This window comes from Scophthalmus maximus, chromosome 15 (assembly GCF_022379125.1).
Source record: "Scophthalmus maximus strain ysfricsl-2021 chromosome 15, ASM2237912v1, whole genome shotgun sequence".
Classification (NCBI taxonomy): Eukaryota; Metazoa; Chordata; class Actinopteri; order Pleuronectiformes; family Scophthalmidae; genus Scophthalmus; species Scophthalmus maximus.
Window position 1 is genome coordinate 13,533,058 of NC_061529.1, and position 24,984 is coordinate 13,558,041.

The 24,984-nt window shown below is 43.1% G+C and overlaps 3 protein-coding genes across 5 annotated transcripts in view; 2 read left to right on the forward strand and 1 right to left on the reverse strand.

Annotated features, from left to right (window-relative positions):
• Positions 1-1,074: 1,074 nt before the first annotated feature.
• gchfr (GTP cyclohydrolase I feedback regulator) lies at positions 1,075-3,784 on the forward strand. The gene is made up of 3 exons (XM_035610386.2): positions 1,075-1,253; positions 2,401-2,495; positions 3,174-3,784. The coding sequence occupies exons 1-3, from the start codon at positions 1,218-1,220 to the stop codon at positions 3,301-3,303; spliced, it is 261 nt and encodes an 86-aa protein (XP_035466279.1). The 5' UTR covers positions 1,075-1,217; the 3' UTR covers positions 3,304-3,784.
• A 155-nt stretch (positions 3,785-3,939) lies between these two features.
• The window catches only part of dnajc17 (DnaJ (Hsp40) homolog, subfamily C, member 17), a 34,429-nt gene continuing 13,384 nt past the window's right edge, over positions 3,940-24,984 (reverse strand). Inside the window, exons 9-12 of one of the 3 annotated variants that reach the window (XM_035610380.2) lie at positions 23,546-23,626; positions 22,840-22,959; positions 7,638-7,773; positions 3,940-7,466 (exon numbers count right to left, since the gene is read on the reverse strand). In XM_035610380.2, the coding sequence (XP_035466273.1) occupies positions 7,657-7,773; positions 22,840-22,959; positions 23,546-23,626 (318 nt within the window). In that variant the 3' untranslated portion in view covers positions 3,940-7,466; positions 7,638-7,656. Of the gene's footprint in view, positions 7,467-7,491; positions 7,774-20,480; positions 21,914-22,839; positions 22,960-23,545; positions 23,627-24,984 lie in introns of those variants that run through there. The other 2 variants (XM_035610379.2, XM_035610381.2) reach the window with 2 other exon arrangements.
• LOC118286168 (cdc42 effector protein 3) lies at positions 14,680-17,811 on the forward strand. Its single transcript, XM_035610383.2, has 4 exons — positions 14,680-14,825; positions 14,927-15,072; positions 15,191-15,346; positions 16,781-17,811. Exon 4 carries the CDS (start codon positions 16,933-16,935, stop codon positions 17,548-17,550), a length of 618 nt encoding a protein of 205 aa, XP_035466276.1. The 5' UTR covers positions 14,680-14,825; positions 14,927-15,072; positions 15,191-15,346; positions 16,781-16,932; the 3' UTR covers positions 17,551-17,811.

The window sequence follows — 24,984 nt, forward strand, 5'->3', positions numbered from 1 at the left end:
TTGGAGAGGGTGTTCTTTTTGGCAAGGTTGAGGGGGTCACTCAATGGTTTGTTTTTGGGGGCCTCGGCAATAGCCCCGCTGCTTTCCTGTTTTCTTTCCTGAAGTAGGTCTCAGGTTAACGGGGACAGATAAAACACGAGAGAAGAGACGTTCCTTAGGAACTCCCTTTTGATTTCATCAAACCACGAATGATTCAGAGGGAGGCTAATTGGTGTCTCAGGACACTGGATGCCAAAACATTAGTTTGTCAATCAACAAGTGGCTGTTTTGAGAGGTCAACGCAACACGACGATTCTTATCAACCAAAAGTGCGTCGGCCCACCGGGAAAATGCCCGGTGTGCCAGATGGCCAGTCCAGCCCTGCCAGTGTGAAAGATGGGGTGGATGAATCAGGGAAAAGCCACACAAACTGTGCATGACAATGATCTTGGAAGCCAGTAGGTGGCACTCTCCTCAGCAATTCTCAGCAAGCACTCTGGACGGAGTTGGCTCTGTGTAGGAGGCGGTGGTGCAGAGCTGCATCAAATACAGCAGCAACATTTTTAGAAAAATGGAACCATTTTATTTGTGGAAAACCACTTAAGCGAGGATTGTGTGTTCAGAACTGTATTTGTGAATGAGATCTGCATGACATGCAAAAAGTCGAACTGGAAGGCCGTCGGGCTCTTATGGCATCAGTGGGACATTATTTTCATATTGCTGATTTTTATCAGAGTCCCTGCCATTGTTGTTGGCCTTTGGTCTGTGTCTTTCATTTCCCTCTGTCGTAAGACTGATCCCAAAATTATTATTACTCCACCGAGGAGGAAATTATTAAATGTCTGGGAAGGAAATCAGGGGTCCAGACGGTGTTGGATCAATGTGATACACCTATGCCTATATCATTTTTTTTTTTTGCAGATGTATTAAAATATGAAATCCTTGTCACAACTTCTGAGAACTGAGAAGGTTTAGTTCATGAACCTGGATGAGCTTCAACACCCCCCCTCGTCCACAAGCTGCTGACCGCGGTCGTGCCAGGCGGCGGAGGGAGAGCGAGCGAGCGAGCAGCGCTGTGATTGGTCCGTCGCGGTGGGTGTTTCCGCATTCCGCCGAGAGACCGTCCGCAGCGGACGCGCAGGTTCGAGAGGAGATTGTCGCGTCCGTCGCGGAGAAAAGGAAACTCGTCGCTCGTTCCCGAGACAACAACAAGGCGGTCCAACGCCAGGGGGGACGGGATGCCCTACATGCTCATCAGCACGCAGACCCGACTGGTGCGTACCCCGCATCTGTATACGACTCGTGTCACGCTTTTTATATCGGGAGGAGGCTCGAGCTCATACTGATCATCAATAAGTGTGTCGCCTATTGCAGATTGCAACATGTGTGCGTGTGCGCGTGCGTGTCACGGGGCCCTAAATTAAAAACATATGTTGCACCAATTGTCGGCCTCTTGTTCGTGTAGTTGTCTGCACGACTGGAGCAACCTCATTCTACAGCCTCTGATTATTTGGATCATCTATTTTTAGTCCGTCCACCTATTAGACATTATGATCCGCATTAAGAGCTGCAGGTGCAGGCTACAGTCGGTCCGCACAAATAACAGGCAACAGATAGGCCTGTCACGATGACTACTTTGTGTTGCACGATGTATCGTCCCAGAAATGATTGCCATAAACAATATTATCGTCATTTTCAGACCATTTTTTGATACTGAATCACGTGAGCTTGGTCGCTGCGCTTGCAATCCCTACACTGTTTGTGCTACTGTTGAGAGAAATGTTATCCAAAGTTTAGACTTTGCGTTTAGGCCCCAGACAAAAGTAACAATTCGAAGACATGGTGCCTTTTAGAAAAATACTAAGAAATCCAAATTTTCTGACATTTTATTAGAGCTGCAACAGTTAATCGATTAGTAATCGATTAGTAATCGATTAACAAAATAATCGGCAACTATGTTGATAATCGATTAATCGGTTCAAGTTGTTTTAATGAAAAAAGTCTTTGGTGTGTGGACAAAACAAAACAATCATCTTGGGGTTTTGGGAAACACGATCGACATTTTTCACCATTTTATGATATTTTTATGGACCAAACAACTAATCCATTAATCAAGAAAATAATAGACAGATTAATAAAAAAAAAAATGAAAAGCCCTACATTTTATAGACCAATAAAGTAATTGATTACGACGAGAACAGATGTTATGTCAACAAGCAAGCATGAAGACACAACAACTATTATTGAGGTCAATAAACATTATTGAGTTCATATTCATGTATCGTATGTTGAAGTCGATAACATAATTATCGTGACAGGCCTAGCGACAGATGTTATTTTGTCAACAAAGCAAGTAATTTCCTGATATCTAGAATAAACAATCAGCTGACTCTGATGTGTTTGATAATTGCTGTCTTTCAGGAGAACGGTCCAACAAACGTGGGGGATGAATACTCAGATCCAGTAGTCATGGGGTACCTGGGAGCCAGGAAAACAACCATGCTGGGAAACAATTTGTGAGTATTGAAAATGGGGGGCGGTCAGTTATTGTAGTGGGTGTGCATTAAGCAAAGCTGGCAGGTAGCTGTAGTCAAATATGGGCAACAATTTAAAGTACAACTATTGAGATTTATATCAATATTTTATTGTAGGTCAGAAAAGCAGCACAAAAGACTAACAAAGATGACAAATTTCCCAAATCCTTCTTTGATCAGTTGTTGGGAAGCATCCCCTCCACCATCCTGCAACCAGGAAATTGTAAACAGTAATAGAACTTTTCAAATGTGGACGTCCACACAGAGAGAATCGTCCCCCAGGTGTCCTGTAAATGTGCTCACACCGAAGCTCCATTTCCATATTTAGGCACTTAACGCAGGCGTTTCTCTCATTTTGGCAGTTAACGTGTACATATTGATGACAGCTGAGGTCAGGTCACATGGAGAACCACAATGTGGTGGAGGAAAGCTGCTGCTCTGCAGGTTTAGCATAAAACATTCAGGCTGATAGAACACAGATCGGGTAAGTGTTGTCATTGGCAATCTGATTCAAATGTTGCTGGGAAATGAACCAAGGTGTGGGAGGAAGTGAACGAGCAACAGAACAATTAACAGCATTCTGCTCTCAGAGTTTACTGAGAGGCAGAGAAATCCCACATCTGTGGAAATGGAATTACTCTTTTGTTTATGCTCATTTAGCTCCGAGTACCATGTGGACGACCCGCCACGCCTGGTGTTGGACAAGCTGGAGAAGATCGGCTTCCGCATAGTGACGATGACCGGGGTGGGACAGACGCTGGTGTGGTGCCTCCACAAGGAGGCGGAGTAATTGATCGTGGAGCGAGTGTTGTGTCAAAACACGATCTATAAGCATTTGGATGAATCGAGTTGAAACACATCGCCGGCTTCATTGTTTTTTTTCCACAGCCACATATTCAGGCTTTTGTCAAATGAGAATAAAGCTCTTAAATTGAGATTATCCTAGACATAAGGTTTCAGATTATCTCGGACAGGCGACACGTCAGGGGAATGCCGCACTACATTCCAGAGATTTTATAAGACTCTTTGCCCATATTGTTTGCTGTTTACAACCAATGACGGAATTTAAGTTTAGGGAGGGAGGGGCCAGTTTTTTAATTGCCAGAATTTTATTGAAGGCACGGCTGTAAATTCATGATATGGATGAGCCCTCGCCCAGTTTTCTCTTTCTCTTATATAAATAAAACACTCAACAACATTGTACTTACATAACTGTTCAAGGATGTTTTTGTAAGTGGACCATATGTTTTTGATTAAATGATGCAATGGTATGGATTGCCTGTGTACTTTGTAATGAAACAATTTGCAATCCTTGTAAGATTAAACACAGACGAGATGTATATAGTCTTCTGATAAGTCATCAAACAGCCACTAAACAACATGTAAACAATATTCAAAATGCTCTTATCAAGAGCTCTTGCAGCTCTGCGGCACCTGACAGGGACGCACAAACATGAGGCATTAGCACTGCAGGCACAGAGTGCAGGAGTTTGCCTGTGAGAGCAAAAAATTAAAAACCTGTGGTGGGTGGTTTTAGTTACAGCCGCAGGTCTGCCAGCACGTCTGGGGCCAGCCCCGGATCACTAACCCGCAAAACCAGAAACTCTGCCAGCAAGCTCACAGCCAAAAATTTGACCAGATCTGCTGCCTCACACATGACTTAGCTTCCACCTCGGCACTAAAGATCAAAAGGTAGTGGTGCTTCCCACTTCTGTGACCGCGGGGATTCCAGACGCCTTTTGATTACACTGACATTGCAGAAATCCACGGAAAAACTGGGAGGAAGAGGATACTGTAAAGATGCAACGGCTCCACTGTAGTCGTTGATAGGACGGAGCATCCAACGGCCTCATCCTCCCATCCTGGTTCACATGCAGCACAAGCCACTGTGGGCTCAGGGTTGGTGGTGAATGTGTTTCCTGTAATTGTATTTCCTCTGTTGTCATTTGGACAGTTTGTTTTTTTTCTTCACATTGCCGGGATATGAAAAAGGCTACACATAAACCAATCCATGTGATGAGGGGATTTTGCAAGAGCAGAGGAGCAGATGTCTCCCACCACACCACTCCGCAGCTGGACATTGTGTAACAGAGCCACAGCGAGGCAGAGAAGGGGTGGTAGGGAGATGGATGGCTGGATTGGATGTTGCAAAGCTGCCATGAGTCTCCTAAATAACACAATGACAAGGGAAAGCGCAGCCACACAAGCCCAAAGAACACAGACACACCATTACGCCATAGTTCCCCCCAAGGGACGGGGGGAAATAAGACTTTCGATTAATAGATGTTCCACAGGCAGAGGACCTTGTTATAAAATCTAGGGTAACCACAACAATCTGGCACTGTAACGTCTGACACAATGTGGGTCACAGAGCGGTAGTGTCACTTCCAAAAGCAGAAACAAGCAATAAGGACCACCTTCTAGGTATCGGTTACATAAGCTTGTTGTGATACTGCTTAAAACAGAAACAGAGTCAAAGAGTCAATTCGTTGACAGTTTTGAGGCAGGTGGCATGTTCTTCGGTTAAAGAAGGAACACTGAAATGCCTCAACCCACTGCTGATGAATCTTAAATTTGTTTACACCTGCAATGCGATGCAGGAAAAATTCTGTGAGAGATTTCCCTTTTGCATTGCTTTGAGTAGAGTTATCACAAGGTAGACGTAATTCAGAAAGGATTCGAGGGCTCCTTATATCAAAGCTTTTCAGTTGGTTATTAAATCAGTAGTTCTTGCTTTTGCGTAGAAAGAAATCAATTTGCTATTACTGAGATTTCGAAGAGCAGGTCAATACTACTTTAATGTCCGTCCATTTAAATTTCTACGCTGGAGCCAGATGCAGTCGTACGGAGGAGGGGGTTTGTGCCAGACCAGTCCTTGGTTCGCATAGGGGCAGTGATTTTCCAGAGTCTCAGCTGGTTGACGGGCAAACTCCAGAAAGCTGCCAAGAAATAGTTCAACATCCGACCTGCTGTCAAACCGCAACTGGTCATTTATACAGTTTGGTTTTTAATCGTCTTCAACAGACTTGATAAAATGTGCTAATTGATGAGTTTTAAAGATGCTGGAAGGTGGATTGTTTACGTTTGTTTCCCCAGTCTATAATCTAGGCTTAAATAATCTCAACATCATCTAACTCTCAGCAAGAAAGTGAAAAGGTATATTGTTCAAACTATTCAAGTATTGTTTTTTTTAACGTATTACTTAAAGGAGCTATTTGTACGTTTTCTCAGCTGGTGATTTCTTGCCTGGAGCGAGTCGTGGTGATGGTTGTCTGCTAAGAGCTTCGGCCACTGGATCAGGACTACCTCTGCACGGCAGAACACCAATGTTATTAGGTGCATGAGTTGCATAGGGCATCTTGGCAATTACATACAAATACTACAAACATTGTGCAGCCATTAAACTGTGCAGTCCAAAGGCCTCTTAGTCTGGTGAAGAGATTTCAATGCACTGTGTACAAAGCCCAGGGAACGATCACCCAAACCACCAGATCTGCCTCGCCTCCAGAGTATGTTCACTGCTCATCACATGGGACCACGAGTATTCCCATAAATCCAAACCTAGTGCTCCGATCACAGTCTGATTACTGAGTTAATATAGAGGAGGAGATGATTCTGCAGTTTGGATTGCTACAACACATTTTTACAATTATTAAATGAATATGCAGACAACAGAAATGATTTCTAAATCCCACAATGGTTGGCTACAATAATGAGGCAATGAGTTGTCGCAGCTAACCAGACGATGGCTGACAGATGTAAATTGCATCATTATACCCCTTTGACGCTGCGTGGTGTTGCAGAGCCAATCTCCTGTGGCTCTTTTACAGCACAGTGAACAGTGAACAAAGACTAAATACTCGGACCACATACAGACAAATGTATTCTAATCTGCAATACGGCATTAGAGGTCACCACGTTATGCGATATGATGGGCCACTTTTGAGATCCCTAATGATTTGTGATTTAAATTCATATTTTCTGACTACAAATGATAACCCCCGCCCCCCAACTGTCAAAAAAACTAATAAAAGTGATAGATATTATCTAATAAATTTAGAGGAAATTATGTTTATCTTTACCAACTAACTACACACAAAAAAATACAGTACAATGTAAAAGGAAATCCTTGTCAACAAAAAACACTACATATACTAAATAAACTACAGTGCATAGTCTGAACTTTGAATTTGGCATGCAAAAAATACTGTGCAGTGATGGAACGTGTATCAACAAAACAACAACAAATATAATACAGGTAGAACCAATATATACCATGAAGTGTGATCTCATGGATGATCGATTTCAAACATCTTTGATTATCAAGTGTGATTGTTGTTCTTATATCAGTGGAATATGTTCTAGTTTATATGTTGTATGTTGGCCTGGAACAATTCAGTTGGTGCCTCTTGTTATTTTGGAAAAAGCCAATATAACAGACCATTAGTGTTTGTGCATACTGAAAGCCAAGTGGCTGGATTATCTATAAAATAGAATGCCAAGTTGGTAAGTAAAGTAAACTGCTGAGCATTTTGTTCCCTGTCTGTCTGTCTGTTGTATTGTGGACAAAAAGTAATGAGTGTTAATTTCAAGAGAGAACTTTTGAGGGGAGAAATATACTCTAGTAAGATAGTCAGCTATATATGGCAGCTCACTGACTGAATCAGTTTCACCTTCTCCCAGTTTTTAGATTGTTATAAGGAGTTAATTGCATGCTAATATTTTTGATCCAAGGATCAAATATGGACCAATGTTCATACTCGTGATTTACAAATAAAGCTGTCTTATATGAAGTTGACTTTCAGTTAGATATAAATTATATTGTGTGCACAATGACATTACCTTGACTTCCTGTCTGCAGCCTCCATGCAACATGACAATGTACTGAACGTCCCCAGCAGCGCAGCCATCTGCCGAGTTTGTGCCAGTTCTGCGCTGATCAATGGATGATCTCTGATTCAAAGCCACAGTTTTAAAAATTAATGTTTCTTTTTTCGCAATTAAAAATATTTATTTTGCCACAGTGTATATTACATACAAAAAAAATGAGAACAAAACACACGGAGCAGCTTTATGAAACAAAAGCCTGAAACAGGTTTTGATTTGATAGTTGAGGGCTGGTACCAAGGGGAGTTCTTCTGTGCTACGACTCGTCCTCGTCTTCTCTTTGCATTTGTTCTATGAGTCTCTGTCGCTCGGCAGCCTGCCTCATCTTCATCATCACCACACTCTCGTAGTCGCGCTCGTTCGTCAGGGCGCCCTGCAGAGGAGACAAACAAGTAAACACCGAGAGGTTATTATAACATGGTACATGTTAAACCAAAAACCGGCACATGGTTTGAAACACATACAATCTTAATCCCCAAGCGGTGTTATGTCTGAGACAAAATTAAGCAATAACATAAATATTTGAGCCCAAGATTCCGAAAGATTTAAAAAAAATATTGAGAAAACAAATAGGATAATCTCCAGTCTACTTGCCTGTCTTGTTTTAGTTTAGTCCTCCATTAGAATAAAGCTGAAACGATTAGTTAGAAGATAAACTGAGCCACAGCAAATCTTCAGCAACTGTTTTGATAATTGATTAATCGTTTGGGTAATTTTAAAGCAAAAATATTTGGGTTTTTATCAGACCAAACAAACCGATTTGAAGACATCAGCTTGGGTTTTGGGGACGGGAAGTAATGAGAACGGCACTTTATGGACTAAACGAAAAATCAATTAATTGAGAAAAAAAATATTAAAAAAATCAATCTTGTACAAATTATTCATAAAAACACACATTTTGAGTGGTGTAAGACTTTTTCGGAACACTTTCAGAACTTTATGGGAGACTCACGAGAGAAATCTCCGCAGCAGCAGAGGCAAAGATTTTCCTGGTAATGGTCAAGCTCTCAACTCTGCTGGATCATACACTTCAGTAATGCAGGAAGCCTTTCCATTATATAATTGTAGTCTCCGAACCCAAGATGAGATAAAGCTGAAGTCAGTGGACGACAGAGTGGCCCTTCAAGGAAACTGTCCAATAAGCTATTGCACAGGCAGCGAGACGTAGAAACAGTAAACATCTCTGTATTTTCATATCATCATAACAGCGACACGGAGCAAATGACACCACTGTCTCGTGTCTGTTTGTTTTCACGACCAGGGCCTGCGGGCGCAATTCGGGCCGATGTTCGCGTCTCATTTTACATCAGCATGGCGACAGGGTGAACGTGCATGAGACAGCAGCCTGTGGAGTAACTGTGACAAGGTAATTCCACTGCCTGAGGTCATTCAACCCCCAAAATGAGGGCTGGGATTAGGCCTGGCAGTTCGCTTGGATTCTCACTGTGTTTGTGTGTGCATGTGTGTCTGTGTGCGTGTGTGATTTCTTAGAGGGGTTTGGGCTTGCATGAGGATAGCGAGAGATTCTCTTACTGTGGGGGGACACGCAGAGGGAAGCCACTGGCTAATGGCTAATCAAGCAGGGTGGAACATCGTACACACACAAACACAAGCCACAATCTGTGCGCTCACACATGCCACACACAGGCCGAGATACACAACCAGGACACTACAAAGTGAGTAGACGCTCTAAAACATATTCAAGCGAAATAATGCTAATGTAAGGATACTTACACACATTTAAAACACACTCACAGAGACCATTGTGCCATTTTAAAGGGGTAGAGGGGCCAGTGTGTCCACAGAGTAAGCCACTGTTTTATAGGATTATATCCAGGAAGTCTACTGGGCCAAGGAAGTGTCTCTTTAATAAGACAGTGAGCTGCAGGAGAGACCAAGTGAGTGTGTGCATGAAGGACGGCGGGAGAGAGAGGGAGCAATTTGAAGAGGAGAGGTAGGCTTTTGTCAGTGTACTGGCTGAGCTAAGGCATCTGGAAAACATCACGGGGACTCCATGCGCCCATGTGCTGAGAGAAAGAGGGTAAGTATGGAGGAGGAAAAGAGGAGAGGGTCGGTGAGGGGAAGTTACCCCCCGACTTTCTCCCTCCCTCCCTCCCTCCCTCCCTCCACCCCTGGATTGAGGAAAGCTGCTATTATCATTCCAGTAATGTGAGCTCAAGCCCTCGTCTGACACATAACTATGAAATATCACGCGAACGTCATTAGGTAAATACACTCGATTCTCGCATCTACACATTAAACAAAACACAAGCGAGTATACAACCAAGCTGGTGGAGATGCCCCTACAGTACCTCTCCAGCATATGCAATATCTCAACTCTGCCCTGCCCTCTATTGGTCACTATGGTGAAGTGCACCTGAACACCCATAATTACTCTGACCTCTCCTCTCCCCGGCGTGGATACGGCTGGACTTGCCAGGGATGGAGCGGAATTCTGAGCATTAACAGGTGCTTTATGGGTAATGTAGGGCATGTTTTTTTCTCAGGATGAGCGATGTTTCCTTGCCCTGGGTGATAACTTACAATGTACATGGTTAACCAATGCATCACTCTGGAACTTAACACATTATGTATGCAAGTGTGCGTGCGTGTGTGTTGCAGTAAAACTGGGGCCCAGACTAAGTAGGAAACCGCAAAATCAAAACAATGGGCCCACGTACAAAGCCAATAGGAGACTGCAAGGCCACCGCAGAGATAGGATAGTAGTAAAAAACACAGGCACGCACACATACACAAACTCCGGATTAGTAATGTGACATCAGCACATGGCGAGGCCCCTAAACAGAACATCCCAGTCTGACCCCAGGCCAGTAATGACATCATGAATACCAGAAGTGCTGTGAGTCAGTCACCAACACACACTCAGACACACACGCGTGCGCTCGCTCGGACTCATTCCAACACACAGCAGGAGGCATCTCGCAGCGCCGGTGGCCACTATGTTCTCTCAGCACAACTCGCCTGATCAGCTGCATTTTACACCTTTTCTGCTTGTGCGTTTGTGTGAGATTTGTGTGAGCATGTGCACTGTACAGCTACCGTGCTCCCTGGTATACATTTTTTAATCGATATTTTTTTTATAGATTATGTATTTTTTTTGTGGGGATGAATGCCTTTCCTTCTCCTGATGACCATTGGAAACAACCACTTCATTGCCACCACAAAAGAAATAAAGCAAAACTCCCGTCTACCACTTCTCTGCAGCTCATTCAAAGTTCTTAACTGGGATCATACGAAGGTCACGATTACTTTGCCTAACCCCAAAGCTCTGGACTATTACACTATTTTTGTTAGTGAAGAACAAACACTGAGTAGAGATTTAGGCGCAAATCTACTTCCTGTATTTTACCTTTTACAAGCACGTGTCCTGCAAACATCTGGTTTCCGAATGGAACTCCTTGACAAGACTTTTATTTGAAAGCAAACAGTCTGCAGACGTAGTCTTGGTGAATATGTGGACAGAATCACAGATTGTGACGACCACAATTATACGGGTCAATTATTTTATACACAGGCTGCAGAAGTTAATTATCCTTGAAACTACACAGGGAAAGATGTTTATCGTTTGTGAAAAAAAAAAAAAAATACATTGATTTTAAAAATATAGATCACAAATCCAGCTGCAATACAGATAATAGAATGTATATTCCCCCATTTTTCACAAACTGAATAAATCAAAAAATCTATAAAGCAGTGACAAAAAAAACATGAGCTGAAAATGCAAAGGTGATTTCTAAACCATTGCAACAAAATAAAACCTGAAAGACGACTGTGTACAGACAATAGTAGCTGTGTGTAGACTGCAGATTCCGCCAGTAAAATTCAAAGGTAAAGTGTAGGGGATGTGTGTCTATGTATGGAAGTGTATACATAAGGTTGTACGTGGTCACGGTATTGGACGGAAAAGAAGCCTATTGGACAGCGATGGAGTGCCTTTGGAAAGGTTTCAAGTAAAGGAAATAAACAGTGAAAAGAGAAATGGCAGCAAAGACCTGAACCTGGTGCCCTGGCATTTCTCCTTTTGACGGATGAGCTCGGGGATCCTAGAACGGGGAGGTGTGGGAGTTCTTTAATATCCAATAATACATTGTTGTAAAAGCAAAATTATGTCTTTCACTCCCGAGTCTCCTAGGAATAGCCCCTTGATTGCAAAAGATTTCCCATTAAACAAAAGGGGCCACGGGACTGGTAAGAATGTGGTGTGAACCTTGGAGTTGTCAAAAAGAACTCAGGCTTCAAAATGTCTGAGTATATACATATGTGTTCCCACATTAACAAGGCTACTTATCTACAGCATTGAATGTGCGGAATAAACAGCTAGTGGATTGTAAACTGCTGCATATTGTTTGCCTCACATTTGCAGTCGTCAAATTAAACTACATTATACACTCATGATTCAATAATAACACATCCCCAGGCGACGCAGCAGATCGTGCCCAGTTTTCCAGTTTGACCACTCAGTCCTGCAACATAAGTTGTTTCAGACATGCAATGAGGTCCGGACATTTCCCTGAACTTTTCCAATTGACTACAAGCACTAGGCTTCTTGACGTACCTCAGTTTTAAAATAATGCTGCTCGTCCGTTTCCGGTCTGTTTATCGTAAATGTGTTTACTCACTACTTCATTCAGAGTTTTGTCACGAGTGTGCGCAGGAAAATGGCCAAAACGGGACATTTTCAGAACAGATGAAGAAGTACTGAGAGCGCTGCTGTTTCCCACATTTTTGGACCGGACACAGTTGAGCAGTACTACGTAGAACCCAGAAATGGTGGGCAAGTAGCCCATTGGGCAGTATGTGATTGTTCCTCCGGACACTGTCCCTTCCAGCCCCCTGGTAAAATTTGAATGAGCCCATGTGAGAATGCATGTTGACATATAAAAAGAAATTCCCCAGTGAGCGGGTGGGCGTGTTGATGACAGCAGAATTATCGTAATGTCCTGCCTCCTGCATGCTCTTCCCAGATGCCACAGAATGTTCTGGAAATGTTCCGCGTCGCACTCAGACGATCTCCTTCTGCGTTTGTGAAAAGGAAAACTCCGGAAAATGTCCGGACCCAATTTTCCATTTTCTGGAGGTCATATATGAAAACAGCTAAGGGGGCAACAAAGATGTCAAAACAAGTACATGATTTTGTACATCATATTTTCTGGACGTAGATTTTTGCCTTTATTTGACTGTTGAGAAGGACAGGAGAAGGGGAAACCCGATTTAAACACAGTATTTTACACCCGCACCACAATGAATTCCTCAGAAACCTCATACTATATGTCTGATAGTTGAACAGATTCTTTGACTACAAATGGTTAACAATAAACAACTGAAAGCCATTAATCATCCAGCCTGTTCTCCTCCGTACTGTGCTGTGACTCAATGTGACCTTTTTGTGCAGAGTAGAAGCTGCTGTGACTGTTGTCGTGTCTGTGAGTCCACACTTGGTAACTCGACAGCCTCACACCTGGACTTCGGCTGGTGTCAGATCTCTGTCATGTGCCAGTCATGCTGCTGAGTGTGTGCGGCTCCTCTGAACAGCCAGACTGCCAAGTTTCAGTTGGAGCATCTTCAAAAAGCTCATCGCTGAGTCATAACTTGTGAAACGAACGGTCACGTCAACTGTTAGGATGACAACAAATTACTAACTCGGATGTTCTCGGCAGAATGGATGAAAGGACATTACAAAGGGTGGCTACTAGAAACTGTTTTAGAGACAGATAGAGTAGTGGTGGACGGCCCGAGTCTCGTGCTATCCATTCTCTGGCCCATTCAAAGCTGAATTTGCTGAGTACAGTATGTCCTATGTTTGTCGTCACCGAACAATGTTTTTCATATAAAGGAGTGAGACAGTGTAAATCTAGTCTAAATGCTGGCTGTCTAAGGGGCCTCGGTGGAGCGGAAGCTGGAGAACACACAACAAAGGGCCAGAAGAATATCCACTAAAGCCTCAGTTTGGGCTTCTAGCGCCAGTCAAAGCAATATCTGGAAACACTTTTTATCCTGCAATAACAAAAACATGCAGCATCCCAGATTTCAGGCCCAGCATAGCTGCATCAAACCACACTGCCCGCTATGGTCAGGCCTTAGAAAAGAGGCTTATACAGAAATCCAGCGAGGGCTAAATGCATCAGCTCAGACGCTACATAGCATGACAACACAACTACGAGAGCGAGCCCAGCCTTTGTCAGACGGCAGGTCTTGCGAGGTCATTCCCAAAGACCGCAGATCACACTATACGATCGTCTCCTTGCATGAAAGACGTTTTGGGGTTGTAGGTGGAATTTTCCTCCGAAGAGCGATGTTCAAAAATGTTCTCTTTCAGTCTTGGGTAAATGTTATGATAATTTCATTTGCGTGAGTAATTGTGTCTGGTCTTGCAGACTGTTTTGGCACAAGAGTGCAGGGCGGGAGGACAAGAGAGGATCAGACGGCGTGCCTGGTGTTTATTGGATCGATTTAAAAGGACTGGAGGAATAGTGAAAGACATGATTTGTCCATTTCCTTCACACCCTGTGTTTTAAATCTTACAGATAGTTACCGAAAGGGGAGGCTTGATTTGGGACTCTGGACAAAGGAATTCCCGGCCGTGTCCCTTGAACATTCATTCATTCTGAGACTGGGGGAGAAAATCAGAGCGTGACAGCATGTTGGTGATTTGAATACACTCTCTTTACATACACAAGAGTTGCAGAAGAGGAAAATAGTTAAAAGGCAAAGCACAACAAAATGCTTTTAACACAAACAAATTCCATAGTGCTGGAAAATAAAAAGTTTACTGTTGTGAAACTATTTCCATCACTTTATTACTATGGCATTCCAAAGGCAAAGACAACATGCTGGAGGCATGAGAATTGGAAATGCAACAAGTCATGTCGCTTGTGCAACGCGGCGCTCCTGTCCATACATGTCTGCGTGTGTGGGATCTTGTGCTTTGGTTACATAGAGAAGCTATAGGCCTCCAGTGAGGCAGAAGGGCCTATGGAGTGAGGTGGACTCAGAGGCTTTAGAGAAGCCAACAGCAGGCAGGAAACCAGGAAAGCAGCGGAGCAGAGGGACAATGACATGGAGATTAGATCAGTTAACCTCCTCGCTCTGGGTGACTGTCCTGTTTGCTCACTGACTATGACTTCCTTTTTTTTGTGTGTACAAATTCTACACACACAGGCACGAACACAACTTGTTGTAAGCGCACTGACGCGCCGTTCAGCTCTTGAGAAAATGAGTCACACGCCTTAGTTTCTCACACATTTCCGTTTCTCTCATAATCACGGCAATTAAATCGGCAGCTCCTGTACTACCCACAGGTTGATGGGTGCAGCCAACCAACCGGTAGGAATTACAATATCGCGTATGACTAAAAACGGACAACTCGCAATGCGACAAGGATGACATCATCGGACAACTGGCAAAGTGGGATGACAGAAAAGTTGAACTAGGAAAAACCTTGACAAGAAAGAACTGACCCCACCTTAACACTCTTTTGCTCTGACCTCACCTGCCTTATCTCTTAGGCAAAGAAGACTTTCGCCAGTAACACACCTGGAGGGTTCTGCAATGCAAGCAGGAGTTTACAGCGGGAGGGATTAGCTACGGGGAAAAAAAGGCTCAAATGTCCAATGACTGAAAACCAGCCACCCAGGCAGCAGTGTGAGCAAAGGTAAGAAACAACCTCTTACGTTGGTGCATATTAAGTGTGACAATTTACAGTGGAAGTTGACTTGGTGGTGTCACTAAGTAAAAGGTAATTTTAACCAATTTTGTTTCTCCGTCTCAAGGCTGTACGACGAGAGCTTCTCTGTAACAGCTGAACAAGTCCCATCATGTTCAGGACACGTTTGTCAGGGTGTGCAGGACGACGCAGCCTAGTTTCCTGAAAGAAACGTGTGTGCATGAGTGGGATTCAAATGCCCTGTATTTCCTCAACAGGACAGGTAAGAAATGACTTCCCCGTCGTCGTCTTTTCTTATGTTATTTATCCTACTAAACAAACAGCTGCATGAACAGAAAACTGCTTTCAACTCGTGACTTAAGTCTTCATCGGGCTCATCTGTCTAAAAGATGGATCATTAGTGGCAGTGTTGAGCAAGATCATCTAAAAAGTGTTTCTTGGCCAATCTATTTTAATGGACTTCTTTAATTTTCACTTGGCCACGGAGTGTTTCCTGGGAAGGATACTCATGGCTCAAACCGTAAGACCCCTCCTTGGCCAAACTGACATGTTTGAAAAGGAATGCTGTTGTGTCCACGCTCTCCAATCTCCCGCTGCTACTAAAGTGCCGATAAAACCTTTACAAGCCAACAAAACCTGTTTGCTGTAGTGACTTACAAATTTACAGAGTGCATGATTCAAGTCACGAACACAGACCTAATGTGGGCAAAGCTGTTCGAGAGACCATAAAAATCACAGACACAGAGCAGATTATCTAATCGACATGCCAGTACTGATGAACCGAGTTCTGTTTTACTCAATAAAATGATTACAGGTCACGAAATGCAAAAAAAAAAAGGGCTCTTTTTTTGATGAAGTTTGTCTCTCATTTTCTCATCGTTTCCTTTCAAGTTTTGTTGGTGGAAGTGAAATTTAAACAATATAAAATCCCCCCAAACTACATGACAAAATGGATGAATTATGTCTTTTAAAAGATAATGGCTATTGCGTGATGTTATTTATCGAATAAGAATCTTTTACTTCCACATCGAGTCACGGCATACTGTAACTCTCACACCACAGCAAAGCAGACTGACTGCGTCCCAGCCATTTGTACTCCTCAGAAAATCATAAACATGTGTTCATAAGTAAAGTTATCATCGTGATTTCTGACAGAAATAACGGTAAAATCTCAACCTCCCAAAACTAAACACGAAGAGACAGAATGCACTCACATGCGGGACAACAATTACCATTTGTGAATCTGAATTTTTTGTTGCTGGAAACCTTAAGCTGGTTAATTGACTTCCTTTGCAGGATATGGAGCAAGACCACACCTGCATTTATGGGAAAAACAGTGAAAAGTAAATATTTAGACACAAAAGCTTCAAAGCATTGTTGGAACATCCTCTGCTGCCAAATAATGCTGAACTTCCATTAAACCAAAATCAAGTGGAGCAAGTACAATCTGTAAACAATGGCTGCCGATTCACATCATAATGATACAGTCAATGCTTGCATCTGCTGCCAAATTACGTGACAAGCACAGACCTGCTCCAGATTCGAGCACGCTGAGAGGAAGAGCAGAATTTAAAAAACGTATTCATAACCTAGTGTTACATTAATGACCTTCACAGAAAAAATAAGACAGTGTACTACTTCCATTTGTTGTTGCATTTGTTAAATTATAATTTCTCCCTTTTGTTTTTTTTCCCAGATGGCATTAAGCTTTTAAGCTTCACAGCTTCCCAAGGATTCATTTGATGAACAAAGGACGAGATACAAAAGGATACAAAGATTTTTTTAAGGATATATTCATATAAAGGACAAGTGAAAACATTTAAGTCTCTCTCAACCAGATCTCCCAAAATGCCACTTAGAACATCGTTGTACAGAAAGCAACCCTCTGGTCGTTGGCCCGGCAGGAACACAAAGCGCCGGGAGGTGCTGTCAGTCAACATGATCAGCCTACCGCTGGCTGATTTCCGCCACATCACACATATCGGCAACGATGCCCACACAGACAGCTTTGGGGACCTGTCTTTCCTAAAGATGGGCCACGGCCTGCTTTTACAAAGCTCCCAGAGCGAACAGAACCTCTTCATGGCCTGCTCGCCACCACCCAAGCCCCCACGTCTGAACCTGGAAGAGGCCGACGGTTCAGAGAGCCCAGACTGGTCTGTTGGCCACAAGCACAACGCCTCCCAGAAGAGAAAGAAATGCAGCTCGATGCCGCTGCTGGACAGTGACAAAGTCCAAGGAGAGATAGAAAAGGAGGAGAAAAGAGGGAATAATGTTGCTTACAGTCAAACTCACGGCCCTGGACGGGGTAGTGTGAGTTCAGACAAGGACGGAGACTCCACAGAAATGTGTGACAAAACTGCTGGAAAACAAAAGGACGAGGACAGTGGCTTTTCATTCAGCCTTGACTTGGGCCCGTCAATCCTAGACGACGTTTTGCAGGTTATGGACAAAATGCACCATTAGACAACATAGTCACAATGCGTACTTAAATAGATCCGTGGCATATAGGGAAGAGATCCAACTCATTCTCAGGGACACACTTGTGAGGACAATTCAATATCCTAAAGAGATGTTATTGTTCAAATAAACCTGGAGACATCTGAGAACTGACAGCACCTATGTTATAATGGACATATACTAATACACTGGAAACACTGATGGTAAGGATAAAGAATTCTGTCTTAATTCAGCATTATAATAAAACTTGTTTATTTGTGAATCAGATCATGCCATGAACACCTTTCATGAACCAGATATTATGTTGTTAGGACAATGTGGTCAACAGCGTTTGTTAAAAGGTAAGCAAAACCAGTTTGAAAAGGTTAAACAAAAAAAGTCAACTACACAAAGTTAATGTTCTCCTTAGATTCGCCCCTTGCGGCGTTTGAGACAATGTTTGAGTTAATAATTGAACCCGGTCTGATGGAAATGTCCAACTCCAAGTTGGACATGTTCACCTTCTTTTACTTCCCTCCTTTGCTCGTGTAATCCCCTACACCACAAGGCACTGCGCTGAAAACGGCTGTTAAGACTTAAGAGTGTTGTGTTTAAGCAAAGAAAAGCTGCGGCTAGAATCCAAGGTCCTCGAGCTGTGATGTCTTGGCTCTTGGCGTGCTTGCCATTCTATTGTGTGCAGAGCGCAATTTCTCCTCCGCACGCATCCCAGAGGCCCCACTCCAAGGTAGACCAAGGTACCCCCCATCTACAATGCAGTGAAAACAAACATTTAGCTCTGCTTCCAATAAAGGCCAGCCAGTGGTGGCAGGTTTGGGCTGCAGACCAAGCCAGGCCACAGGTCCAAGACCTCAGAAGATGAAAAAAAATAAAATAAAAAGGTGGAGCGAGCTGTTTTCTTAGCTGCAAATCAGAGTCCGACGCTCTGGTGAGTGGCGCACGAGAAGGAAAGTGGTAAAGGGTAATGTGATACTTCCACATATGCAGGGGGTGCAGAGGGAGGAGGACCAGAGACATCCATTACTGCGGCACAATTCCTGATGAGGGTTTAAACACTACCTTCTGACCAAACAGACCCCTGACACGAGAAATAGACGCGCCTACGTCTCACACACACTGACACACAACGTAAGAGAAGCGAATGTATACGTGGTCAAGCTGAGATTTGTGCAAACAAACTAGGTCCATTTGACTCCGGTCTGGAAAGAAGAGAGTCTGGACAGTCTGTGCCTTGGTATGAGGGTTCCCAGGAAAGGCTGTGGGGCAAAAACCAGAGCCAGTCAAATTCCTAGGTGCCCAACGGGTCACGCTGCAAAACCCACAATTGTCCCGCTCCTAGCAATAGATTTAGAAATCTATCTATGTCCTAACAGAAACAGCAATGTTTGTGGGTACATCTGCACCGTATATCTGTTTCGGCATGTCCTATTTTGAACTGGATATCATTGCCCCTGTTTCTTGTATATGATATGACAACAACACATTGAGAAACCATTTTTTTTGCATAGATTTTTTTTTTTTTTAACTGTTTTGTATTTTGGTGAAGTAAGGAAAAATATCTTTCATATTGCAAGATTGATGGTTTTGTGGATTGTGGAAGTGCTGGTGTCAACATTTTAGGCGCTTGTGTGAGATTGTTTACACGCCCCGGTGGACTGACATTTATTTGGCTTCTTAACCGTCAGAAGCAACTGTTGAGGCAATAAGCCTTGTCTGTCACTAATACCCAACAGTTCCTCCAGAAATTATAGCCTTGGACTATCCCGACACTACAAGCGGCATAATATTATTTCAAAGTGCGGAGACACATGAGCCTAAATTAGACGGGCCGTGTCAAGGAGGATTTCATGCAGAGCCAAGGTCGCAGAGTAAACCGGACTTTGACACAACTGCTGGGTTGTTAGGTATTTAAGACGTGACGTTCAATGTCTAACCAGGGTGTGTCAGCGATTTGTCGGACTTTTCTGTACGGGCAACGGTTTTTTGAGATAAGCAGGAGAAAGACCTGTGCAGTCACACAGATTTAAGATAGGACAGTGTTCCACTGTCTGCTACAATGGCTCTTTAAAAAAAACATGAAATGTCACACACTGTTCAACAATGCAGGGGTTAAAAAAATCTAAAGTTTTAAAAACATGTATATGTTTTTTAAAATATTGTGTATTTTATGTACTTTGGACAGAGTAAAGTAAGAAAACATTCTTTTTTTATAAATTGTGTAAAAACTCAAAAATTCATTTAACCCTCCCAAAAATTAACATTTACTGATTTCGCCTGGCAGCTATGACTCCGTCATCTACATGAGTCCTCTGTGTGAAGAGTTTAATAGACCAACGCTCAACACGAGTTCAGCTGCATGATTGATGTGAGAAGAAAGAGCCTGTAATTGAGGACAAATAATCTTGCCTGCACTAAACAAACTGTCCGAGCTGTGAAGTATTCCAACCACATCTGGGACCGCTTCACTCCCTCCGAAATTTAATTTAATTCTGTACCTAATGGGAAAATGCAAAAAACCCGTCTATATATTTTAATCCTATAATATTCTAACCCAGAGTATCTTTTATAAAAACTGTCTGTTTGTTGTTTTTTTGCTTGTAGTCCCATATACAAAGTCATATGTACAAGTCTTATACAAAGACAATATATTACCAACAATTCCAGCCTAATATTTTTTCTCTGTCTGTCACTCAATATTCTATTTATTCAAGCCTGACACACAGTATCAAAAAAATAATACTAATAATGATAATATTTCCTCCTTTTGGGTCTGAATGAAATATAGAAGCCTACTGGTCTCCCTTCTTTAGGGTCAGGCCAGGGTTGAATATGGCAACAGTATGGCCACATACAGTGCACCTCCTCCAGACTCGGGGGCTATTTTAGGTGAGAGTGTACTTTTCAAGCGCTAGCAAACCGGCAGGCTGGAAAAACAATCCCAGAATAGCTGATCTGCCGCATCTGGTCTGTGTCGTGACAAGCTCGCGATGACTCTTTGGCGGTAGATGGGAGTAGCAGGCGTGGAAAGCTCAAATTTAAGTCCTTTATGATAGATTCACATTTAAATAATACGGTATGCTAAACTACGTAATAAACCATGAATCAAGACACGGTGATTAACGGTGGCATCATATCTCCAGAGATGCAAACATTACTGTCTGGCAGCGAAAAAGCAGATGGTTAGATAGTTCCGTGTCTCAGTAGTCTGGTAAGTGAGATATGAATTATTAGTCAGACTCTGTGGAATCCATATAGCTGGCCACATGTGGAATTTATTTTGATGCACAAACTATTCACAGCTCTCAGGAAAAAAGGCAGAACATATCATTATCTGAGCTTCTTTGTCTAATACAGCACATATAACGATTCTTATTATTTTTTAAATCATGCAAAGTGACTGATTCAGGATTCAAATTCGTAACTGTGAGCAAAAAAGAACAGTTTGGACTTATGAGGATGACTTCAGCACTTCTTTTCACAAGCCTGTCCTTTTCCGAATCATCAGTATGGAGATGAAACTAGATAATTTCCCAAAAAGGGGTCTAAATCAAGGCAGGAGCATGGGGAGCAATTCCACACAGTGTGAATGGTGTGGCCCTACCATATTTTGAAATTTTTAATATCCATGGTGAGAGAAACTAGTTGAATAACTCGACAAGCAGAACAAAAACCCAGGCAGCAGTGAGAGCAGTCTAAATCCCATACAGTGTAGTCTGTAACGTTCAAGGTCTCTGGTCCCTGACATCTGGCCCTCGCTCCATTAGGCCCCTCAAATTGGCCCAGGATTCGTCTATTAAGCCCACCCCTGCTGGAACTGAGGCTGAAGTCATTTGTGTGTGTCTCTGAGCTCCCTGCAGTGAGACCAGGCTCTCTGAGCTCCATGTTTGGATTGACAAGGTTAAAGAATCAAGTCCTCTGCCAAGCTGTTCATGTGTGATTGCAGCTGGCTGGCAACGGGGAGTGATGGAGGTGTAGACAGCAGAGGAGGGATTGGATTTTTTACATTTCAGAAGGACTGCGAGGAGATGGACCTCCAAGGCTCTGGCTTCTCATTAGCCCCATCTCTGTCTCTAATGCTAATAGCTACACTGCTTCCCCCATTATGTCATGCGGGGGCCGGTTTAGCAAGAACTATTCTTGCTGAGGGCTAATGTGAAAATTACACAGCCGTAGTAATGTTTTCATTCTCAGGTGCAAGATGAAGCAATCAACTGTGGATATCTGCGAGGCAAGTCGGGTTACCATAACAACATTTAAAGAGATTAGTGTGACAAGTCCCAGTGTGCAGGTCGAGTCTCATATACTGGCCCCCGACAAGGGGATCTGAGCCGTTGCATTGGGCTGAGGGGTGAAACCCAGTTCAGCAGCAGCTCTGGAGACACAGATAAGTAGAGGGAGTAATTTTAGTGATCGACAATCCCTCACACGTAGAGATCACAATATTGGAGAGGTAAAATGGACACAGTGGAAACAAAACATTCCTTCATGCTAATCTAATGACAGGAAAGAAGAGCTCTGTATATTTTTCAGAGGATATAGCTGAAATCAGATTACCCCGTAGGAATGGAGTTATGGTTCCGTTTGTGATGCACGGAAAAATACATTTAAAAAGTCAAGACTTGCAATATGGACTACTGTGATTTCTAAATCGCAAGACACAACACAGTGAGGGAACAACTTTGAAATAGCCTTTTCTCAATAAAGCAATGGAGCTTTGTGCAGGCAAACATTTTGTTTGCAGAGAGTAAATGCTTTTATTCAAAATGCGCCATCACATTATTGCAAAAACCTCCCAGATATGTTAAAATGATCTTAATGAGGAAGAAAAAATCAAATTAATTTCTTTCTCATCAAAAGCAGTATAGGCAGTGGTGTCAGCTCACGTGCCATGCTACCATTATTGTATACCATTTCTCCCTGGTTGTTAAGTGAAGTGCCGCATTCCTGGCTTCTCCCAGGTCAGGCCCGTTAATGAGCGGCCGACCAGAGGCTTTGGGCCAGTGCCGGGCCAGCGCCTCACCACTCCAAAGCAAATAAACTACAGGTCTATTTCACCAAACATATTGTTCTAGGCCAGATGAGGGAAGGGCAAGCACTGGGGCGGTATTTGTACCACTGATATGAAACCAAAACCTCAGAAGGTCTACATACCTCTCTTGTGGGACAGTGTTTAGGCAACAGTATTTGTGTTGGAAGCGGCGTACATGGTAAGATTTTGTAACTCAGGGACAACATGCTCAACGAGACAGGGGGGAATTACTACAATACATTTTTTACATTTTTGGTTTATACTGGTACCTGTGAAGACGGGAACTGGCCAGGTTGAGATACTGGAGCAATAACCTCGGGTTTTCCTTCCAGCCACGATATCTTCAAGGGGTTTCCACTCAGGCCACATTCATTTTCAACCGCCAGCTCCTAAATACAAAATAATTTGTCAGTGGATTTTAAAATAATCTGTCTTTCTCCTGATATTTGTTAAAGTTGCCTTGTGCCCCTCTTACACCTGGTTATGTGTGCAGAGACAGGCAGTATAGATTATGTATGAGGGACACATGAAGACATTGTATGTCAACAATTGGGCCAACTCCCAGAGCAAAGCTAGAATGTGGAGATGGGCAGGAAGAAACCACAAATCCAGGACCCAGGTCCTAATAGACTGGCAGACATGGTCCCTGCAGGGAAACCACATACTGGGGTGAGGAAACCACACCAGAAAAGTACACCATCAGGACAAAGGGCCTGAGGATCCAGACGGTGGGGAACAATGAGGCACATCAACTCCTTCTGTCCGATGTTTTCAATCAGCACAGAGATCTCAACACTGCAGAATGACTAAAACATCAGTTTAGGTCTCAGAGTGTGTCCTGGGGCTGGGAAGTCTATGACAGGTGTCATTCTAAGGAAGAAATGTGTTTTTAAGCAATGAATCTGCTTTGGACAAGATTTTCATGATTGAATAAACATAATGGGGACACAGACTAAGGAAGATTTTGGTACTTACAGCTGCTCTCACAGTTGCAAACTCCACCACGGCACTTCCTGTCTTCTTACTCGATAGAATCACATTCAAAACGTCCCCATACTACAGGTAAGAAATGAGAGAATTAAAGAAAAGTCCACTAGAAGAAGAGGGGGCATGCAGAACATTCAAATTAGTATTTCCTTTCACAGCACAACCCATAACCACGAAAACACAGAGCATATGCAGACAGGAAAATTCAAAACACTGGTGAATACATCAGACTTCTGCAAAAATGTGTTAGGTTATTAAACCTAATGACAGGTTGACTGAGACAGGAAGACTGCAAAGAACATTTAAGTAACATCATGCACAAAACTGAGTGATCTGGAACTTTGAAACAAGATGCAATACTTTGTCATAATTTTAGCTACTTAATCTTCCTTGACAACATCCATCCATTCAGCCATTATTTGACATCCATTTTGGAGGCTGGAAGTAAATGTGGCTCTCATCCAGGACCTGCCACAAATGAGAACAGGGAGGAAAGGTTCGCCAAAAGGGGGATCAGAGCAAAGAGCATCTCAGCAATTCCCTGGCCTCTGTTTAACAAATGGGCTCTGCTTCTGTCCAAGAGAGAATGAGGGGGAGCAGGAGGAAGGCAAGAACCACTTCTTAGCAGGAGAGACAAAAACTTGATCTCTGTTGAGTACAGACATTAGCAGTGCAACCTTTTTTTATCACTTATAACCACTGTCTTTTGACAGTAACCCCTCTCATCCCGAAGCAGAGGCTTGGGAGAAAAACGTAGGATGGACGAGGCATTTGACAGTCTCATTCTGTGAAAATTAAGCTTTCTGGGAAGGGGAAAGTCCAGGAAAGCTCATGCTTACTGAGGACACTCTGGAGCAAGCCAACAGTGACAAAGGAGACTCTCAAAAGGCCTCTGTTTCTTAAAATATAAATATCTCAACATGATCCCCCCATAAAAAGTATCATTTTAGGCGGCCAAAGTACACAAGTCCCCACACGTACGCATGCACAAGTATACAAATCCCATGCTTGCTTTCCCACACAGCAGTGGCTATTTTGACTTGCCCAAACCATTAACTGTCACTCAGTGGAGCTTGCCATGTCAAACAAATTTTTTTCCCCATAAAATGTATTCCCTTTGTTTAAAGAAACAACGCTTTTTTTCCAGTCTTCACTCCGACAGAGCCCTCCTGCCTTGGACTTACATTGATTGAGTGCGTGCATGCGTGCGTGCGTGCGTGCGTGCTGCTTGACGTCAGTGACACTTGCCCTATCGTTATTTCAGGCAAACCTATGCCCTACCAAAGGCCTATTGTGAAGGATCATAGAATAAACCGGTCCTAGGTTGCATGAGAAGAGCACATTTCCTAATGCCTCCCTTGGCACTGCTTAATCAACAGGTAAGAGGGGCACATACACTGGCGTGCATGGCTTTTAAAGGGCACTAC